At 44.9% G+C, this 21662-nt stretch overlaps 1 protein-coding gene across 3 annotated transcripts in view; it reads left to right on the top strand.

Annotated features, from left to right (window-relative positions):
* The window catches only part of LOC139277917 (intermembrane lipid transfer protein VPS13B-like), a 1209249-nt gene that overhangs the window by 1112600 nt on the left and 74987 nt on the right, over window positions 1–21662 (top strand). For all 3 annotated transcript variants that reach the window (XM_070896555.1, XM_070896554.1, XM_070896561.1), the window contains exons 44-49: window positions 86–241; window positions 7782–8048; window positions 9299–9382; window positions 10609–10784; window positions 18616–18786; window positions 19525–19735. In XM_070896555.1, coding sequence (XP_070752656.1) covers window positions 86–241; window positions 7782–8048; window positions 9299–9382; window positions 10609–10784; window positions 18616–18786; window positions 19525–19735 — 1065 coding nt within the window. The remainder of the gene's footprint in view (window positions 1–85; window positions 242–7781; window positions 8049–9298; window positions 9383–10608; window positions 10785–18615; window positions 18787–19524; window positions 19736–21662) is intronic.

Here is a 21662-nt window from a genome sequence, read left to right as displayed (position 1 = left end):
CTGTAACTGTCATAAAAATGTTGTGGGTTGCGCTGTTTTATCTTGGACCATTTGTCAATACAAACATTCTCATTGTTCTGTGCAGCTGCTACACATCTGTATCGAGGGCTGGGGGAACTGGCGCTGGTCCGAGCCTTTCAGTGTGGACAACATAGGCACATTTGTTAGAAGTATCCAGTACAAGGGAAGAACAGCATCACTGATCATCAAAGTACAGCCACTTAACAGTGTGCAAAAACAAGTAAGTCCCTTTCATGTGGTTGCATATAAGGCCAACTTTTTTTTTTAATATCATAACCCTTTAAATACAGAAGAGAAATGTTGGAGTTTGTGGTCTATAAATATGTTTTCCATTTTATTCTGTCTTTGAGAAAAGCCGTCTTTCAAAGCCGAGACTGAATATTTAAAGATGGAAGAGACAAATAAAAATTGTACGCTTTGGTTTTAATAAAGACATAAATTGGTTGGGCCTTTTGAACGATATTGTTGAATGCAGCATAGCAAATGCTAAACAGTCCTGCTTAATCTTAAAGCACGAGTTACTGCATTTGTTGTATTAGTTTTACTGACTCTACATGATTGTAGAAATTTACGGAACAGAAAGTGGCCATTCAGCCCCTGATCTAATAACATACTGTGTCTAGACTTGACTATTCCAACACACTCCTGGCTGGCCTCCCACATTCTACCCTGCATAAACTTGGCTGCCCGTATCCTAACTCTCACCAAGTGCCGCTCACCCATCACCCCTGTGCTAGCTGACTTACATTGGCTTCCGGTCAAGCAACGCCTCGATTTCAAAATTTTCATCCTTATTTTCAGATTCCTCCATGGCCTTGCCCGCCGCTATCTCTGTAATCTCCTCCAGCCCCATAACCTTCCCCCCCCCCCAACCCCCGCCGCTTCCCCCGAGATGTCTCCTTTAATTCTGCCCTCTTGAGCATCGCTGAATATAATCGCTCTACTAGTGGTGGCCGTCTCTTCTGTTGCCTAGGCCCCAAGCTCTGGGAACTGCCTGCCGAAATCTCTTCGCCTCTCTACCTCTGTTTCCTTCTTCAAGACACCCCTTAAAACTCTGTGACCCTCACCTGTGCTAATTTCTACTTCTGCGGCTCAGTGTCAAATTCTTTATCTAATAATAGTCCTGTGAAGTGCCTTGGGACATTTCACGACGTTAAAGGCGCTATATAAATGCAAGTCTCTGTTGTGTGAAAAATGTCTTCTATCTTAGGCTGACCATACATCCCTATTTTTCAGGGACAGTTCCCGGATTAAGTACTGTGTCCCCAGGCAAATAATGTCCCCGGAAAAGTCCCCAGTTGAGGAAACAGGTCCCCGGAGAGAGCCTTTGTTTTTTTTTTAAACGCAAATGGACAGAACCCCCCCGGGGGGGCGGGGCGGCGGGGGAAATTCAAGGAGCTGGTTGAACGGAGGAAATGATGGTGGTCCTGGCTTCCCACAATGCAATGCGGCAGAGAAAGGATTCCATTGGTAGCCCGAGCTGCACTGCACTCTGGGGGGGTTGAGTCACCTGACCCCGTGTTTCGGCCAGTAGTGACTGGCCAGAGGATGGAACCTTTGAAATGCGTGGGAGAAGTCAAGGGTGCGACTCTCTGCTTCCTGTCTGCCAGCCAATACTCTATCCACGCCAGTACATTACCCCCAATACCATGTGCTTTGATTTTGCACACCAATCTCTTATGTGGGACCTTGTCAATGGCCTTTTGAAAGTCCAAATACACCACATCCACTGGTTCTCCCTTGTCCACTCTACTAGTTACATCCTCAAAGAATTCCAGAAGATTTGTCAAGCATGATTTCCCCTTCAAACTGGAAGCAATACGGTGGAGGAGGATTTCCTGGAGTGCATAAGGGATGGTTTTCTAGACCAATATGTCGAGGAACCAACTAGGGGGGAGGCCATCTTAGACTGGGTGCTGTGTAATGAGAGAGGATTAACTAGTAATCTCATTGTGCGAGGCCCCTTGGGGCAGAGTGACCATAATATGGTGGAATTCTACATTAGGATGGAAAATAAAACAGTTAATTCAGAGACCATGGTCCAGAACTTAAAGAAGGGTAGCTTTGAAGGTATGAGGCGTGAATTGGCTAGGATAGATTGGCCAATGATACTTAAGGGATTGACAGTGGATGGGCAATGGCAGACATTTAGAGACCGCATGGATGAACTACAACAATTGTACATCCCTGTCTGGCGTAAAAATAAAAAAGGGAAGATGGCTCAACCTGGCTATCAAGGGAAATCAGGGATAGTATTAAAGCCAAGGAAGTGGCATACAAATTGGCCAGAAATAGCAGTGAACCTGGGGACTGGGAGAAATTTAGAACTCAGCAGAGGAGGACAAAGGATTTGATTAGGGCAGGAAAAATAGAGTACGAGAGGAAGCTTGCAGGTAACATTAAGACGGACTGCAAAAGTTTCTATCGATATGTAAAGAGAAAAAGGTTAGTAAAGACAAACGTAGTCCCCTGCAGTCAGAATCAGGGGAAGTCATAATGGGGAACAAAGAAATGGCAGACCAATTGAACAAGTACTTTGGTTCGATATTCACTAAGGAGGACACAAATAATCTTCCGGATATAAAAGGGGTCAGAGGGTCTAGTAAGGGGGAGGAACTGAGGGAAATTCTTATTAGTCGGGAAATTGTGTTGGGGAAATTGATGGGATTGAAGGCCGATAAATCCCCAGGGCCTGATGGACTCCATCCCAGAGTACTTAAGGAGGTGGCCTTGGAAATAGCGGATGCATTGACAGTCATTTTCCAACATTCCATAGACTCTGGATCAGTTCCTATGGAGTGGAGGGTAGCCAATGTAACCCCACTTTTTAAAAAAGGAGGGAGAGAGAAAACAGGGAATTATAGACCGGTCAGCCTGACATCAGTAGTGGGTAAAATGATGGAATCAATTATTAAGGATGTCATAGCAGCGCATTTGGAAAGAGGTGACATGATAGGTCAAAGTCAGCATGGATTTGTGAAAGGGAAATCATGCTTGACAAATCTTCTGGAATTTTTTGAGGATGTTTCCAGCAGAGTGAACAAGGGAGAACCAGTTGATGTGGTATATTTGGACTTCCAGAAGGTTTTCGACAAGGTCCCACACAAGAGATTAATGTGCAAAGTTAAAGCACATGGGATTGGGGGTAGTGTGCTGACATGGATTGAGAACTGGTTGTCAGACAGGAAGCAAAGAGTAGGAGTAAATGGGTACTTGTCAGAATGGCAGGCAGTGACTAGTGGGGTACCGCAAGGTTCTGTGCTGGGGCCTCAGCTGTTTACATTGTTGTTTACATTGTACATTAATGATTTGGACGAGGGGATTAAATGTAGTATCTCCAAATTTGCGGATGACACTAAGTTGAGTAGCAGTGTGAGCTGCAAGGAGGATGCTATGAGGCTGCAGAGTGACTTGGATAGGTTAGGTGAGTGGGCAAATGCATGGCAGATGAAGTATAATGTGGATAAATGTGAGGTTATCCACTTTGGTGGTAAAAACAGAGAGACAGGCTATTATCTGAATGGTGACAGATTAGGAAAAGGGGAGGTGCAACAAGACCTGGGTGTCATGGTACATCAGTCATTGAAGGTTGGCATGCAGGTACAGCAGGCGGTTAAGAAAGCAAATGGCATGTTGGCCTTCATAGCGAGGGGATTTGAGTACAGGGACAGGGAGGTATTGCTACAGTTGTACAGGGCCTTGGTGAGGCCACACCTGGAGTATTGTGTACAGTTTTGGTCTCCTAACTTGAGGAAGGACATTCTTGCTATTGAGGGAGTTCAGCGAAGGTTCACCAGACTGATACCCGGGATGGCGGGACTGACATATCAAGAAAGACTGGATCAACTGGGCTTGTATTCACTGGAGTTCAGAAGAATGAGAGGGGATCTCATAGAAACGTTTAAAATTCTGACGCGTTTGGAGAGGTGAGATGCAGGAAGAATGTTCCCAATGTTGAGGAAGTCCAGAACCAGGGGTCACAGTCTAAGGATAAGGGGTAAGCCATTTAGGACTGAGATGAGGAGAAACTTCTTCACCCAGAGAGTGGTGAACCTGTGAAATTTTCTACCACAGAAAGCTGTTGAGGCCAATTCACTAAATATATTCAAAAAGGAGTTAGATATAGTCCTTACTACTAGGGGGATCAAGGGGTATGGCAAGAAAGCAGGAATGGGGTACTAAGGTTGCATGTTCAGCCATGAACTCATTGAATGGTGGTGCAGGCTCGAAGGGCCGAATGGCCTACTCCTGCACCTATTTTCTATGTTTCTATGTTTCATAAATCCATGCCGACTTGGACCGATCCTGTCACTGCTTTCCAAATGAGCTGCTATTTGATCCTTAATAATTGATTCCAACGTTTTCCCCACTACTGATGTCAGGCGAACCAGTCTATAATTACCCGTTTTCTCTCTCTCCTTTTTTAAAAAGTGGTGTTACATTAGCTACCCTCCAGTCCATAGGAACTGATCCCGAGCGGATAGGCTGTTGGAAAATGATCACCAATGCATCCACTATTTCTAGGGCCATTTCCTTAAGTACTCTGGGATGCAGACAATCAGGGCCCGGGGATTTATCGGCCTTCAATCCCATCAATTTCCCCAACACAATTTTCTGCCTAATAAGGATATCCTTCAGTTCCTCCTTCTCTCTCGACCCTCGGTTCCCTAGTACATCCAGAAGATTATTTGTGTCTTCCTTCTTGAAGACAGAACAAAAATATTTGTTCAATTGGTCTAACATTTCTTTGTTCTCCATTATATATTCACCTGAGTCCAACTGCAAGGGACCTACGTTTGTCTTCACCAATCTTTTTTTCTTCACATATCTCTAGAAGCTTTTGCTGTCAGTTTTTATGTTCCCGGCAAGCTTCCTCCTGTACTCTATATTTCCCCTCCTAATCAAACCTTTTGTCCTCCTCTGCTGAATTCTAAATTTCTCCCAGTCCTCAGGTTTGCTGCTTTTTTTAGCCAATTTATATGCCTCTTGGATCTAACACTATCCTTAATTTCCCTTGTTAGCCACGGTTGAGCCACCTTACCTGTTTTATTTTTACTCCAGACAGGGATGTACAATTGTTGAAGTTCATCCATGTGATCTATAAATGTTTGCCATTGCCTATCAACCGTCAACTCTTTAAGTATCATTTGCCAGTCTATTCTAGCCAATTCACGCCTCATGCCGTCGAAGTTAGTTTTCCTTAAGTTCAGGACCCTAGTTTCCGAATTAACTGTGTCACTCTCCATCTTAATAAAGAATTCTACCATATTATGGTCACTCTTCCCCAAGGGGCCTCGCGCAACAAGATTGCTAATTAGTCCCTTCTCATTACACATCACCCAGTCTAGGATGGCCAGCTCTCGAATTGGTTCCTCGACATATTGGTCAAGAAAACCATCCCTAATACACTCCAGGAAATCCTCCTCCACCGCATTGCTACCAGTTTGGTTAGCCCAATCTATATGTAAATTGAAGTCGCCCATGATAACTACTGTACCTTTATTGCACACATCCCTTATTTCTTGTTTGATGCTGTCCCCCAATCTCACGACTACTGTTCGGAGGTCTGTACACAACTCCCACCAGCTTTTTATTCCCTTTGGTATTCCGTAGCTCCACCCATACTGATTCCACATTATCCAAGCCAATGTCCTTCCTTACCATTGCATTAATTTCCTCTTTAACCAGTAACGCCACCCCGCCTCCTTTTCCTTTCTGTCTATCCTTCCTAAATGTTGAATATCCCTGGATGTTGAGTTCCCAGCCTTGGTTATCCTGGAGCCATGTCTCTGTGATGCCAATTACATCATATCCATTAACTGCTATCTGTGCAATTAATTCGTCCACCTTATTCCAAATACTCCTCGCATTGAGGCACAGAGCCTTCAGGCTTGTCTTTTTAACACACTTTGCCCCTTTAGAATTTGGCTGTAATGTGGCCCTTTTTATTTTTTGCCTTGGGTTTCTATGCCCTCCACTTTTACTATTCTCCTTTCTATCTTTTGCCTCTGTCTCCCTTTTATTTCCCTCTGCTTCCCTGCATCGGTTCCGATCCCCCTGCCATATTAGTTTAACTCCTTCCCAACAGCACTAGCAAACACTAGGACATTGGTTCCGGTCCTGCCCAGGTGCAGACTGTCCGGTTTGTACTGGTCCCACCTACCCCAGAACTGGTTCCAATGTCCCAGGAATTTGAATCCCTCGCTTCTGCACACTCCTCAAGCCATGCATTCATCTGAGCTATCCTGCGATTCCTACTCTGACTAGCACTGGTAGCAATCCTGAGATTACTACTTTTGAGATCCTACTTTTTAATTTGGCTCCAAGCTGCCTAAATTCTTCTCGTAGGACCTCATCCAGTTTTTTACCTATATTTTTGGTACCTATATGCACCACGACAAATGGCTGTTCACCCTCCCTTTTCAGAATCTCCTGCACCCGCTCCGAGACATCCTTGACCCTTGCACCAGGGAGGCAACATACCATCTTGGAGTCTCGGTTGCGGCCGCAGAAACGCCTATCTATTCCCCTTACAATTGAATGGCCTATCACTATCGCTCTCCCACTCTTTTTCCTGCCCTCCTGTGCAGCAGAGCCACCCACGGTGCCATGAACTTGGCTGCCGCTGTCTTCCCCTGAAGAGTCATTCCCCCCCCAACAGTACCCAAAGCGATGTATCTGTTTTGCAGGGGGCTGACCACAGGGTACCCCTCCACTACCTTCCTTGCACTTCTTCCTGTTGGTCACCCATTGACTATCTGACTGTGTACTGTTTACCTGCGGTGAGACCAACTCGCTAAACGTACTATTCACGTCATTCTCAGCATCATGCATGCCCCAGAGTGAATCCACACGCAGCTCCAGTGGCGCAATGCGGTCCGTCAGGATCTGCAGGCGGATGCACTTCCCGCACGCGTAGTCATCAGGGACACCAGAAGCGTCCCTGAGTTCCCACATAGTACAGGGAAGTTTGACAGAGGTGTTCAAAATCATTAAGGGTTTTTGATAGAGTAAATACGGAGAAACTGCTTGCAGTGGCAGAAGGGTCGGTATCCAGAGGACGCAGATTTAATGCAATTGGCAAAAGAACCAGAAGGGAGAGGCGGAGAATTTTTTTTTACGCAGCGAGTTGTTGTGAATTGGAGGAATGCGCTGACTGAACGGATGGTGGGAGCAGATTCAATAATAACTTTCAAAAGGAAATTGGATAAATATTCACGGGGAAATTTGCAGGGTTATTGGGAAAGAGCAGGAAAGTGGGACTAATTGGATCGCTCTTTCCAAGAGTCGGCATAGGCACAATGGGCCGAATGCCGCCCTCCTGTGCTGTATCATGCTATGATTCTCTGGTAAATCAAAATGAATAGTATCTACGGTGTCAATGTTTAAATGTCTGCTCTGTAATAGAAACATAGAAACATAGAAAATAGGTGCAGGAGTAGGCCATTCGGCCCTTCTAGCCTGCACCGCCATTCAATGAGTTCATGGCTGAACATGCAACTTCAGTACCCCATTCCTGCTTTCACACCATACCCCTTGATCCCCCTAGTAATAGAAACTGCTTTTCAAAATGTGCACAGAACACAATAATGATTGAATAATCCATATGTATTAGAAAGTGTACTAATTCTATGCTGGTATGCAATATTGTCCTCAAAAATCGTAAAGCATTTTGGATTTTTTTTCTGGTTATTCTGTGTTTTACCTTTCAGCCCAGACATGCAAAAACACAAGAGTGTTTAATATTGTTCCCTTTTCAGATAATTATTTGCGGAAGACAAGCCATTTGCAGTTACTTAAACCAGGACGTAGAACTGAAGGTGGTGCAGCATTGCAGTGGACAGGATGGACAGGTGTCGATCAAAGAACATTTTAGCTGCTTGCCACCGAATCAGAAGATACCATCTTTTGTTCTCGAGAACACAGAGTTCACTGAGTTGTGCCTCAGGGTTAAAGGGAATGACACAGGCTGGTCACCAGATGTGTGTCTCGACTCTCTTCATTCTGATGACAGCGCAGTCATTCAGGTATTGAAATCAACTGGAGCGCGAGAAATTAACATAGGTACAGGAGCTCATTCAACTCCTCGAGCCTGTTTCGCTATCAATTAGATCACGATTGATCTGCAGCTTAACTCCATGTACTCGCATTGGTTCCGTAACCCTTGATACCCTTGCCTAACATAGAAAATAGGTGCAGGAGTCGGCCCTTCGGCCCTTCGAGCTTGCACTGCCATTCAATGAGTTCATGGCTGAACATGCAACTTCAGTACCCCATTCCTGCTTTCTCGCCATACCCCTTAGTCCCCCTAGTAGTAAGGACTACATCTAACTCCTTTTTGAATATATTTAGTGAATTGGCCTCAACAACGTTCTGTGGTAGAGAATTCCACAGGTTCACCACTCTCTGGGTGAAGAAGTTTCTCCTTATCTCGGTCCTAAATCTATCAATCTCAGTTTTGAAATTTTCAATTGACCCCCCCAGCCTCAACAGCTTCTTGGAGGAGAGAGTTGCAAATTTCCACTACCTTTTGTGTGAAGAAGTGCTTACTGACATCACCCCTGAACGGCCTCGCTTTAATATTAAGATTATGTCCCCTGGATACCATCCAGGACAAAGCAGCTCGCTTGATCAGCACCCCATCCACCATCTTAAACAGTCACACCCTCTACCACTGGCGAACCGTGGCTGCAGTGTGTACCGTCGACAAAATGCATTGCAGCAGCTCACCAAGGCTTCTCTGGTACCTTCCAAACCCGCGACCTCTACCACCTAGAAGGACAAAGGGCAGCAGGCATGTGGGAACGCCACCAGCTCCCAAATTCCCCTCCAAGTCACACACCTTCCTAACTTGGAAGTATATCGCCGTTCCTTCATCGTCACTGGGTTAAATTCCTGGAACTCCCTCCCTAACAGCATTGTGGGAGCACCTTCACCACACGGACTGCAGCGGTTCAAGAAGGCGGCTCACCACCACCTTCTCCAGGGCAATTAGGGATGGGCAATAAATGCTGGCCTTGTCAGTGACGCCCACACCCCATGAACGAATAATAAGAAAAGACACTCGTCAAGATAATTACATAAGGTTTGGAGTCTGGTCAACTTCACTCGCGCCCCTGAAATGTGTAAAATGAGTCCTCGAAAAGAAAACAAAATGAATGTAAATGGAACCAGCGCAAAATTATCACGTGAAAATCTTTTTGATTTTATTGTAACTTTTAGATCATGGCTTCCTGCAAATAACTAACTCGCGTTTCATTGTTATTGATCAATGCAGCTCCCAAATTTAAACGGCTCCGTGTTACACATGTGGTGCGCTTCTCTGAGCCTGGATGCAGAGTCCCCAGTACAACAGAGAGTGGTGAGTGTTCTATTTCTCCTCAGCCTTTTCAAAGCACTGGTAAAATTGTTTCCAGCAAAATAATAACACTTTTAAAGAAAGACTTGCATTTATATAGCGCTTTCACAACCACCAGACATCCCAAAGCGCTTTACAGCCAATGAAGTACTTTTTGAAGTGGAGTCACTGTTGTAATGTAAGAAACGCAGCAACAATTTATGCACAGCAAGCTCCCACAAACAGCAACGTGATAATGACCAGGTAATCTGTTTTAGTGATGTTGGTTGAGGGATAAATATTGGCCGGAGCATCGGGGCTAACTCCCCTGCTCCTGATCTGAATAGTGCCGCGGTTTTTTTACGTCCACTTGAGGCAGCACTGCACTGAGAGTGTCAGCTTAGAATTTGATCTCAAGTCTCTGGAGTGGGACTTGAACCCACAACCTTCTGACTGAGAGGCAAGAGAACCAGGGCTGAAACTTGTTAGACTTATTCAGAGAGCATTGTGAATGTTTGTGTAAACACTCATTCCTCCAACATCCTTGGCGACTTAATGGGGAGGGAGGAAGAGGGGTAGATGCATTAAATAAATCTGAATCTGAGCAGCGTGAAGCACCTTGGGATGTTCTACTACATTGGGCCTATACACATTGGAGTTCAGAAGAATGAGAGATGATATTGAAACTTATGATAATGAGGGGGCTCGACAGGTTGGATGCAGAGAGGATATTTTCACTCGGAGGGGAAACTAAAACTGAGATGAGGAGAAATTTCTTTTCTCGGAGGGTTGTAAATCTATGGAATTCTCTGCCCCAGAGAGCTGTGGAGGCTTGGTCATTGAATTTTTTAAGGCGGAGATATGCAGATTTTTAAGCAATAAGGGACTTCAGGGTTATGGGAGTGGGCAGGGAAGTGGAGCCGAGTCCATGATCAGATCAGCCATGATATTGAATGGTGGAGCAGGCTAGAGGGGCCAAATGGCCGCCTCCTGCTCCTATTTCTTATGTAAAGGCATTATATAAATGCTTGTTGCTGTTATACCGACAATAGGATAGGAACTATATCCCGGAAGGGTCGACATCTTCAGGAGTGTGTTTTGTACTTTGGCAAGAATGACCGATTAAAATGTTTTATTTCTCAAACCGAATTGGCATTCTTCCCTGCACTCACCTCACCCTTTCCCTATGCTGACATGTTCATGATTTCCCGCTTGCAAAGCCTGTTTAATATCGTGTATTTCAATTGCAGCTGGTTCTCAGCCCTCTGTTTGTCATGAGGAGCTATCTCCCTGATCCCATTATTCTGCACGTGGAGAGGCGGAGTTTGGGTTTGAAAGACCCTCAGGTCATTATTGGTAAAGGTCAGGAAGAGCCACTTCTGAACGTGGAACCAGAGCTCGTGCACCATTTGACGTTTCAAGCAAGGTAACTAAAACTCCTCCAGTGACGGCCATTGGCCGATACTTCACCTTATTCCAGACGTTTTAATTTGTGCTTATGACATGCTTTGATGAAACTTCTTTTTCTATTTCTCCATCTGTAATACTTGGCTATGTGTCGTGGCATTTCTAAAGGATATAATTAGTGGTAAATTGTTATGTTTGCCTACATTGTACATTTTTTTCCCTGATGTAAAGTAAAGCATCAGTGGGGAAGGGTGGAGAATGCACTGCTTCTGTCTTCATTCCTGTATTTTGGGTTTGCAGATGTATCGCTGCAAACTGTTGTGTGACCTGGCATATTGGGCACATCAGCAGAATCTGACACACTTGAAATGAAAAAAAGAAAGTCTTGCAATTTATATAGCGGCTTTCAGGACCTCAGGACGTCCCAAAGCGCATTCCAACCAGTGAAGTACTTTTTGAAGTGTCATCATCATAGGCAGTCCCTCGGAATCGAGGAAGACTTGCTTCCACTCTTAACATGAGTTCTTAGGTGGCTGAACAGTCCAATATGAGAATTACAGTCCCTGTCACAGGTGGGACAGATAGTCGTTGAGGGAAGGGGTCGGTGGGACAGGTTTTCCGCACGCTCTTTCTGCTGCATGCACTTGATTTCTGCATGCTCTCGGCAATGAGACTCGAGGTGCTCAGTGCCCTCCCGGATGCGCTTCCTCCACTTAGGGCGGTCTTTGGCCAGGGACGCCCAGGTGTCAGTGGGGATGTTGCACTTTATCTGGGAGGCTTTGAGGGTATCCCTGTAATGTTTCCTCGGTCCACCTTTGGCTCGTTTGCCGTGAAGGAGTTCCGAGTAGAGCGCTTGCTTTGGGAGTCTCATAGAAACATAGAAAATAGGTGCAAGAGTAGGCCATTTGGCCCTTCGAGTCTGTACCACCATTCAATAAGATCATGGCTGATCATTCACCTCAGTACTCCTTTCCTGCTTTCTCTCCATACTCCTTGATCCCTTTAGCCGTAAGGGCCATATCTAACTCCCTCTAACGCCACAAAAGTGCCAGGCAATGACTATCTAAAACAATCAAGAGTCTAACCATCGTCCCTTGACATTCAACGGCATTACTATCGCTGAATACTCCACCATCAACATCCTGAGGGTCACCATTGACCAGAAACTTAACTGGACCAGCTACATAAATATTGTGGCAACAAGAGCAGGTCAGAGGCTGGATATTCTGCGGCGAGTGTCTCACCTCGTGACTCGCCAAAGCCTTTCCACCATCTACAAGGCACAAGTCAGGAGTGTGATGGAATACTCTCCCCTTTTCTAGATGAGTGCAGCTCCAACAACACTCAAGAAACTCAACACCATCCAGGACAAAGCAGCCCGCTTGATTGGCACCCCATCCTCCACCTTAAACATTCACTCCGTCCATCACCGATGTACTGTGGCTACAGTGTGTACCATCTACAAGATGCGCTGCAGCCGTCTTGGTTAATCCTTGCCACTGGACCAAGACCTAGCTCTGTCAAGCCCTTGTGGTGGCTGGTGTGCAACGGCCACCACACATTAAAAAATCTATGCACAGGCATCTTCCACCCTTCAACATGTAGCTTAGGGCCTGAAATATCAGGTCTTTCATTGGAACACTTGTGAACTCATCCCTTTTTGGCGTGGAAGCAAGTCATCCTCGATATGAGGGACCGCCTATGATGATGTTGATGATGATGCACTGCAGCAACTCACCAAGGATTGTTCTGCAGCACCTCCCAAACCCGCGACTTCTACCACCTAGAGGGACAACACCAGCAGACGCATGGGAACACCACTACTTCCGCGTTCCCCTCCAAGTCACGCGCCTTGCTAACTTGGAACTATATCGCTGTTCCTTCATCGTCGGTGGGTCAAAATCCTACAACTCCCTCCCCAACAGCACTGTGGGAGTACCTTCACCACACAGACTGCAACGGTTCAAGGCGGCGGCTCACCACCATCTTCTCAAGGGCAATTAGGGATGGGCAATAAATGCTGGTTTTGCCAGTGACGCCCACATCCCATGAACAAATTTTTTAAAAAGTATTCTCAGCATTTTCTGCTCCTATTTGCTTCAAACATAATTGGCAGAGCTGCTGCTTTGTGGGCCTGCACTGGGAGCAGGCAAGGCAGGTTCTGCGGGATTCAAGTTAATGGCAGCAGAAGCTGCTGGTCGACAACTATTTTAGTTGTGAACATTAAACAAGTGCCCCCTGATTAAAGGGAGGTCACACTCCAAAGACCTTTCAAGTGCCTCCTTGGTTTTTTTTGAGGGCACCAGAAACACAAATTATACAATTGCCCCCTGGCTTAAAGGGGTTGGGCACTAAAACCGACAAACATAGACAAATTAAACTTTAAACATTAAGGATCAAATTAAAGTTTGGTTGCACTCCAGTCCCTCCGGCGCCCACCTCTCGCGGAAAGCCGCAAGCGTACCGGTGGACACCGCGTGCTCCATCTCCAGGGACACCTTGGCTCGGATGTAACCGCGGAAGAGAGGCAGGCAGTTGGGCTGAACGACCTCCTCGACTGCCCGCTGCTTGGACCAGGTGATGGCCCTCTTGGTCATGTCCAGGAGCAGTCCTACGAGGAGGCCTTCCGGCCTTCCCGCTCCCCTCTGCACAGGGTGCCCAAAGATCAGGACTGTGGGACTGAAGTGCAACCAGAATTTGAGGAGCAGCCACTTCAGATATTGGATCGTGTCGGGCATGTGAACTATGTGGCCTGTGTAGGAAACACGGCAGCCGATTTGCGCACAGCAAGATCCACAAACGGCAATGTGATACAGAGCAGCCGATCTGTTTTAATGGTGTACTTCTGTTTCCCGAAGCTTCATTTAATCCAGGTCAGTAACTAATTCAGTGCAAACACAATCAAGGTGTTACAGCCACTCTTCACAGCGCAAGTGAACTCGGGCAAATGTAACACCAGCAGACACTTGATCAAGAGACCGTTTAAATCTCAATTGTTTCACTAAGACAGGTCCACTTTCATGGGAACTTGTGGATGATGGCCTGCAATCATATATTTAAGCTGGTGACATATGAAAAGTCATGTTACAGAATTATTAAATCATGCTGCACAGAGGGAGACCATTCTGCTCATCACATTCCAGATCGTAACAACTCGCTTATTAAAAAAAAATCTCCTCATCTTCACCTCTGCTTCTTTTGCCAGTTATCTTAAATCTGTGTCCTTTGGTTATTAATTCCCCTGCCACTGGAAACAATTTCTTATTAATTATTCTATCAAAACCTTTGATAATTTTGAATACCTCTATTAAATCTCCCCTTAATCTTCCCTGCAGGGTAGTTCTCCCCGGTGCTCTGGCCAATATTTATCCCACAATCAACATAACAAAAACAGATTACCTGGTCATTATCACATTGCTGTTTGTGGGAGCTTGCTGTGCATAGAAAAATAGGTGCAGGAGCAGGCGATTCGGCCCTTCGATCCTGTACTGCAATTCAATAAGATCATGGCTGATCATTCAACCTCAGTACCCCTTTTCTGTTTTTTCTCCATACCCCTTGATCCCTTTGCCCGTAAGGGCCATATCTAACTCCCTTTTGAATATATCTAACGAACTGTCCTCAATAACTTTCTGCGGTAGAGAATTCCACAGGTTAACCACTCTGAATGAAGAAGTCTCCTTATCTCGGTCCTAAATTGCTTACCCCTTATTCTTAGACTGCGATCCCTGGTTCTGGAACTCCCCAGCAATAGGAACATTCTTCCTGCTTCTAACCTGTCCAATCCCGTCAGAATTTTATATGTTTCTATGAAATCCTCTCTCATTCTTCTAAACTCCAGTCGATACAAACCCAGTTGATCCAGTCTCTCCTCATATGTCAGTCCTGCCATCCCGGGAATCAATCTGGTGAACCTTTGCTGTAGTCCCTCAATAGCAAGAATGTCCTTCCTCAGAATAGGGGACCAAAACTGAACACAATATTCCAGGTGTGGCCTCACCAATGCTCTGTACAACTGCAGTAAGACCTCCCTGCTCCTATACTCAAATCATCTAGCTATGAAGGCCAATATGCCATTTGCCTTCTTCACGGCCTGCTGTACTTGCATGCCAAACTTCAATGACTGATGTACCATGACACCCAGGTCTCGTTGCACCTCCCCTTTTTCTAATCTGTCACCATTCAGATAATATTCTGTCTTCCTGTTTTTGCCACCAAAGTGGATAACCTCACATTTATTCACATTATACTGCATCTGCCATGCATTTGCCCACTCACCTCACCTGTCCAAGTCACCCTGCAGTCTCTTAGCATCCTCCTCACAGCTCACACCGCCACCCAGTTTAGTGTCATCTGCAAACTTGGAGATATTACATTCAATTTCTTCATCTAAATCATTGATGTATATTGTAAATAGCTGGGGTCCCAGCACTGAACCCTATGGCACCCCACTGGTCAATGGCAGAATGCCTGCCATTCTGAAAAGGACCCATTTATCCCAACTCTCTGCTTCCTGTCTGCCAACCAGTTCGCTATCCACGTCAGTACTTTGCCCCCAATACCATGCGCTTTCATTTTGCACACCAATCTCTTGTGTGGGATCTTGTCAAAAGTCTTTTGAAAGTCCAAATACACCACATCCACTGGTTCTCCCCTGTCCACTCTGCTAGTTACATCCTCAAAAAATTCCAGAAGATTTAGCAAGCACGATTTCCCTTTCATAAATCCATGCCGACTTGGTCCGATCCTGTCACTGCTTTCCAAATGCTGCTATTTCATCCTTAATGATTGATTCCAACATTTTCCCCACTACTGATGTCAGGCTAACCGGTCTTTCATTACCCGTTTTCTCTCCCTCCTATTTTAAAAAGTGGTGTTACATTAGCTACCCTCCAGTCCATAGGAACTGATCCAGAGTCGATAGACTGTTGGAAAATGATCACCAATGCATCCACTATTTCTAGGGCCACTTCCTTAAGTACTCTGGGATGCAGACTATCAGGCCCTGGGGATTTATCGGCCTTTAATCCCATCAATTTCCCTAACACAATTTCCTGACTAATAAGGATTTCTTTCAGTTCCTCCTTTTCGCTACACCCTTGAACCCCTAGTATTTCTGGAAGGTTATTTGTGTCTTCCTTAATGAAGACAGATCAAAAGTATTTGTTCAATTGGTCTGCCATTTCTTTGTTCCCCATTATAAATTCACCTGATTCTGTCTGCAAAGGACCTACATTGGTCTTCACTAATCTTTTTCTCTTCACATATCTATAAGCTTTTGCAGTCAGTTTTTATGTTCCCTGCAAGCTTCCTCTTATAATTTATTATCCACCTCCTAATTAGACTCTTTATCCTCCTCTGCTGAATCCTAAATTTCTCCCAGTCCTCAGGTTTTCTGCTTTTTCTCGCCTTCCTTGGATTTAACACTATCCCTAATTTCCCTTGTTAGCCATGGTTGAGCTACCTTCTCCTTTTTATTTTTACTCCAGACAGGGATGTATAATTGTTGAAATTCATCCATATAATCTATAAATGTCTGCCATTGCCTATCCACTGTCAAACCTTTAAGTATCATTTGCCAGCCTATCCTAGTCAATTGACGTCTCATATCATTGAAGTTACATTTCCTTAAGTTCAGGGCCCTAGTCTCTGAATTAACACTCCATCTTAATAAAGAATTCTACCATATTATGGTCACTCTTCCCCAGGGGGCTTTTGCACAGCAAGATTGCTAATTAGTCCTCTCTCATTACACAGCACCCAGTCTAGGATGGCCAGCTCTCTCGTTGGTTCCTCGACACATTGGTCTAGAAAGCCATCCCTAATACACTCCAGGAATTCCTCCTGCACCGCATTGCTACCAACTTGGTTAACTCAATCTATATGTAGATTAAAGTCGCCCATGATAACTGTTGTACCTTTATTGCACGGATCCCTAATTTTTTGTTTGATGCCATTCCCAACCTCACTGCTACTGTTTAATGGTCTGTACACAACTCCCACTAGCGTTTTCTGCCCTTTGGTATTCCGCAGCTCTACCCATACGGATTCCACATCATCCAAGCTGATGTCCTTTCTTCCTTTTGCATTAATTTCCTCTTGAATCAGCAACGCTACCCCATCTCCTTTTCCTTTCTGTCTATCCTTCCTGAATGTTGAATACTCCTGGATGTTGAGTTCCCAGCCTTGGTCACCCTGGAACCATGTCTCCGTAATCCCAATTATATCATAATCGTTAATAGCTGCCTGCGCAGTTAATTCATCCACCTTATTACGAAAACTCCTCGCATTGAGACACACAGCCTTCAGATTTGTCTTTTTAACACTCTTTGTCCCTTTAGAATTTTGCTGTAATGTGGCCCTTTTTGATTTTTGCCGGGTTTCTCTGCCCTCCACTTTTACTATTCTCCTTTCTATCTTTTGCTTCTGCCCTCATTTTATTTCCCTCTGTCTCCCTGCATAGGTTCCCATCCTCCTGCCATATTAGTTTAACCCCTCCCCAACAGGACATTGGTTCCAGAACTGCCCAGGTGCAGACCATTCGGTTTGTACTGGTCCCACCTCCCCCAGAACCGGTTCCCATGTCCCAAGAATTTGAATCCTTCCCTCTTGCACCACTCCTCAAGCCATGTATTCATCTTAACTATCCTGCTATTCCTTCTCTGACTAGCATGTGGCACTGGTAGCAATCCTGAGATTACTACCTTTGAGGTCCCACTTTTTAATTTAACACCTAGCTCCCTAAATTCAGCTTGTAGGACCTCATCCCGCTTTTTACCTATATCGTTGGTACCTATATGCACCACGACAACTGGCTGTTCACCCACCCCTCCAGAATGCCCTGCAGCCGCTCTGAGACATCCTCGACCTTTGCACCAGGGAGGCAACATACCATCCTGGAATCTCGGTTGCGACCGCAGAAACGCCTATCTATCCCCCTTACAATAAAATACCCTATCACTATAGCTTTCCACTCTTTTTCCTGCCCTCCTGTGCAGCAGAGCCACCCACGGTGCCATGTTCTTGGCTGCTGCTGCCTTTCCCTGGTGAACCATCTCCCCCAACAATATCCAAAGTGGTATATCTGTTTTGGAGGGAGGTGCCCACAGGGGACCCCTGCACTACCTTCCTACTCCTGCTCTGCCTGATGGTCACCCATTCCCTATCTGACTTTTTAACCTTTACCTGCGGTGTGACCAACTCACTGAAAGTGCTGTCCACGACATCCTCGGCATCGGCTATGCTCCAGAGTGAATCCATCCGCAGCTTCAGTGCCGTCATGCGGTCTCATAGGAGCTGCAGCTGGATACACTTCCTGCACACATAGTCATCAGGGACACTGGAAGCATCCCTGATTTCCCACATGGCACAGGAGGAGCATGACATGGGTCTGGGCTCTCCTGACATGACTTAACCCTTAAAATAACCTAATGTGGCAACAATGCCAAACATTTCTTGCTGACAAGATAAGGAAAGAGTTAGCTGCCACGTTTCCCACATTACGGCAGTGACTACACTTCAAAAAGTACTTCATTGGCTGTAAAGCACGTTGAGACGTCCAGTGGTCGTGAAAGGCGCGATATAAATGCAAGACTTTCTTTTTCTCTAAGGAGAACAATCCCAGTCTCTCCACATAACAGAAGTCCCTCGTACCTGGTACCATTCCAGTAAATCTCCTCTGCATCATCTTTAAGGCCTTGACATCCTTCCTGAAGTATGGAAACAGGGTCTCCTTATTTATCAGTATAACTTTCACCTGAATAAAAATGGATTTTTAGTCCTGCGGCGAAGGAAACCATTTTTGAGCGATGACGCGATGTAATGCAATAATTGTTCGCCTTCCTTCTCAGGGAGGAAGATGAAGCATCCCAGTGTGCAATCCCCATCTCAACGTCCCTTATTAAACAAATCGTCCATGGACCACAAAGAGATTCCGCTGTCGGCAAGTTACTTACAGAGTTCTACAAAATGGACGCCGATGCACATCCCCCATGGCCCTACATAACAAAGGAACCCGACAGGTAATGAAATAAAAATCCCTTTGCTCTCTGCTTCCTGCACGTCTAGCAGTTTTGGAATATGCTAAACATTTGATTCAAATGGATATAATTAGAGTGTCTGTTAGTTTGAGTATATTTAAGCTGAAATGTCCTTTAATCAGCAAGCACATAACTGTTGCCAGATATGAACAATCGTGCCTAATAATGTTTCACATAGCTTTTTTAATGTCCTCTTTTATCAAATTCTTTACATTTTCAGTGGATTAAGAATAAATCTTCGGGGGCCAATCTGAATTTAAACAGCATGAGCTTGTTTCTGAAAGAGCTTACTGTATCATTTGTATTCATAAAAATATTTATTTTAGAGATAAAACATATACACTTACAATGCTTTGATTATAAAGTGACCATTTTCTTTGCAAGTCCGTCACGGCTTTGTGCAAGTCATTTGATCCCCAAACTTGCTTTTTAAAGTTCTGAATCAAAACAGTATATCAACTGGTAATCCACAGTTAAGAAGATAAATGTCATTTTCGCTTGGTCTGGAAAGATTGCATTGTAACACAAAAGAATTTTGGGGATAATCTTTGTGTAAACATTTTCTGGCAGCCTTTTAAAAGCCAGAACAATTTTTACGGATCTGCCACTTTTTGACATGAAGAATTATGACAGCTTAAATACTTGTTTCGAGCGCATAACTGCCAGCGAGGATAATGAAGAACTAATCTGTTTCTTTTAATGTGCGCTTGACCCGAGCAGCAAAAACAGCGGTGAGCTGCTTGCTCAGTGGGACAGTCCTATGCAAGTTAAGCTGTCTGCCTGGAAGCCTTGCCTTAATACGCTTCTCGTTGAGCTGCTGCCTTGGGCCTTGTTTGTCAACCAATCCAAGTGGGACCTCTGGCTGTTTGAAGGCGAGAAGATAGTGGTACAGGTTCCCGCCGGGAAAATTATCGTGCCGCCAAACTTTCAGGTAAACTATTAACAATACATTTTCTTTGTCTTGCAAAAAGTAAAACCTTTGTGGATTTTGAACATAAGAACATAAGAAATAGGAGCAGGAGTCAGCCATTTAGCCCCTTGAGCCTGCTCCGCCATTCGATAAGATCATGGCCTCAGTTCCACTTCCCTGCCCGCTCCCCATAACCCTTGACTCTCTTATCATTCAAAAATCTGTCTATCTCCACCTTTTAAATATATTCAATGACCCAGCCTCCACAGCTTCCCTGTGGAAGAGAATTCCAAAGATTTACGGCTCACTGAGAGAAGAAATTCCTCCTAATTTCCGTTTTAAATGGGTGACCCCTTATTCTGAAACTATGCTCCCTAGTTCTAGATTCCCCCACGAGGGGAAACATCTCCCTGCATCTACCCTGTCAAGCCCCCTCAGAATCTTATACGTTTCAAAGGGTTGGTTTTTAGTTTCTGGGCACGTGTTTTGGTGTGCATTTGTGTTTCTTCAGAGCTGGATTGAGATGCATAAAATAATTTGACTTGAATGCCCTTATCAGCCTGCACTTAGCAAACATCTTTATCCAGGCTGTAGATTCATTTGAGTTCCAGAAACGGTGTTTTTTTTTTAATTGCTCAACACACAGTCCCATTATTCGTCCAATAGTTTATTTTTTTAAATTGAAATCTTGGTGGTACATTGGTGCTCTCTCACTGTGCCGTAGCATGGAAGGACCTGCCTTTGTCCCCATGATTCCCTTGTCCCATCCTTAATCGTGCTGTTCACCAGGTTCCTGTTTGAGGCGAGAGGTTACCACAGAGGAAAGGAAACATAGAAACATAGAAAATAATTGCAGGAGCAGGCCATTCGGCCCTTCGAACCTGCACCACCATTCAATATGATCATGGCTGATCATGCACTTCAGTACCCCATTCCTGCTTTCTCTCCATACCCCTTGATCCCATTAGCCGTAAGGGCCATATCTAACTCCCTTTTGAATATATCTAACAAACTGGCATCAACAACTTTCTGTGGTAAAGAATTCCACAGGTTAACAATTCTCTGAGTGAAGAAGTTTCTCCTCAGCTTGGCCCTAAATGGCTTACCCCTTATCCTTGGACTGTGACCCCTGGTTCAGGACTTCCCCAACATCGGGAACATTCTTCCTGCATCTAACCTGTCCAATCCCGTCAGAATTTTATATGTTTCTATGAGATCCCCTCTCATTCTTCTAAATTCCATTCAATATAAGCCTAGTCGATCCAGTCTTTCTTCATATGTCTGTCCTGTCATCCCCGGAATCAGCCTGGTGAACCTTCGCTGCACTCCCTCAATAGCAAGAATGTCCTTCCTCAGATTAGGAGACCAAAACTGTACACAATATTCAAGGTGTGGCCTCACTAAGGCCCTGTACAACTGTAGTAAGACTTCCCTGCTCCTATACTCAAATCCTCCAGCTATGAAAGCCAACAGGCCATTTGCCTTTTTTACCGCCTGCTGTACCTGCATGCCAACTTTCAATGACTGGATGTACCATGACACTCGGGTCTCGTTGCACCTCCCCTTTTCCTAATCTGTCACCATTCAGATAATAATCTACCTTCCTATTTTTACCACCAAAGTGGATAACCTCACATTTATTTACATTATACTGCATCTGCCATGTATTTGCCCACTCACCTAACCTGTCCAAGTCACCTTACAGCCTCTTAGCATCCTCCTCACAGCTCACACCGCCACCCAGTTTAGTGTCATCTGCAAACTTGGAGATATTACATTCAATTCCTTCATCTAAATCATTAATGCATATTGTAAATAGCTGGGATCCAGATAGGTTTTTTTTTTTAAGTGCTCAACACACAGTCCCATTATTCCTCCAATAGTTTATTTTTTTAAATTGAAATCTTGGTGGTACATTGGTGCTCTCGCACTGTGCCACAGCATGGAA

The sequence above is a fragment of the Pristiophorus japonicus genome, chromosome 1 (genome assembly GCF_044704955.1).
Source record: "Pristiophorus japonicus isolate sPriJap1 chromosome 1, sPriJap1.hap1, whole genome shotgun sequence".
In the NCBI taxonomy this organism is placed as follows: domain Eukaryota; kingdom Metazoa; phylum Chordata; class Chondrichthyes; family Pristiophoridae; genus Pristiophorus; species Pristiophorus japonicus.
Note: the sequence above shows the minus strand (reverse complement) of the source record. Positions and strands in the feature narration are given on the sequence as shown.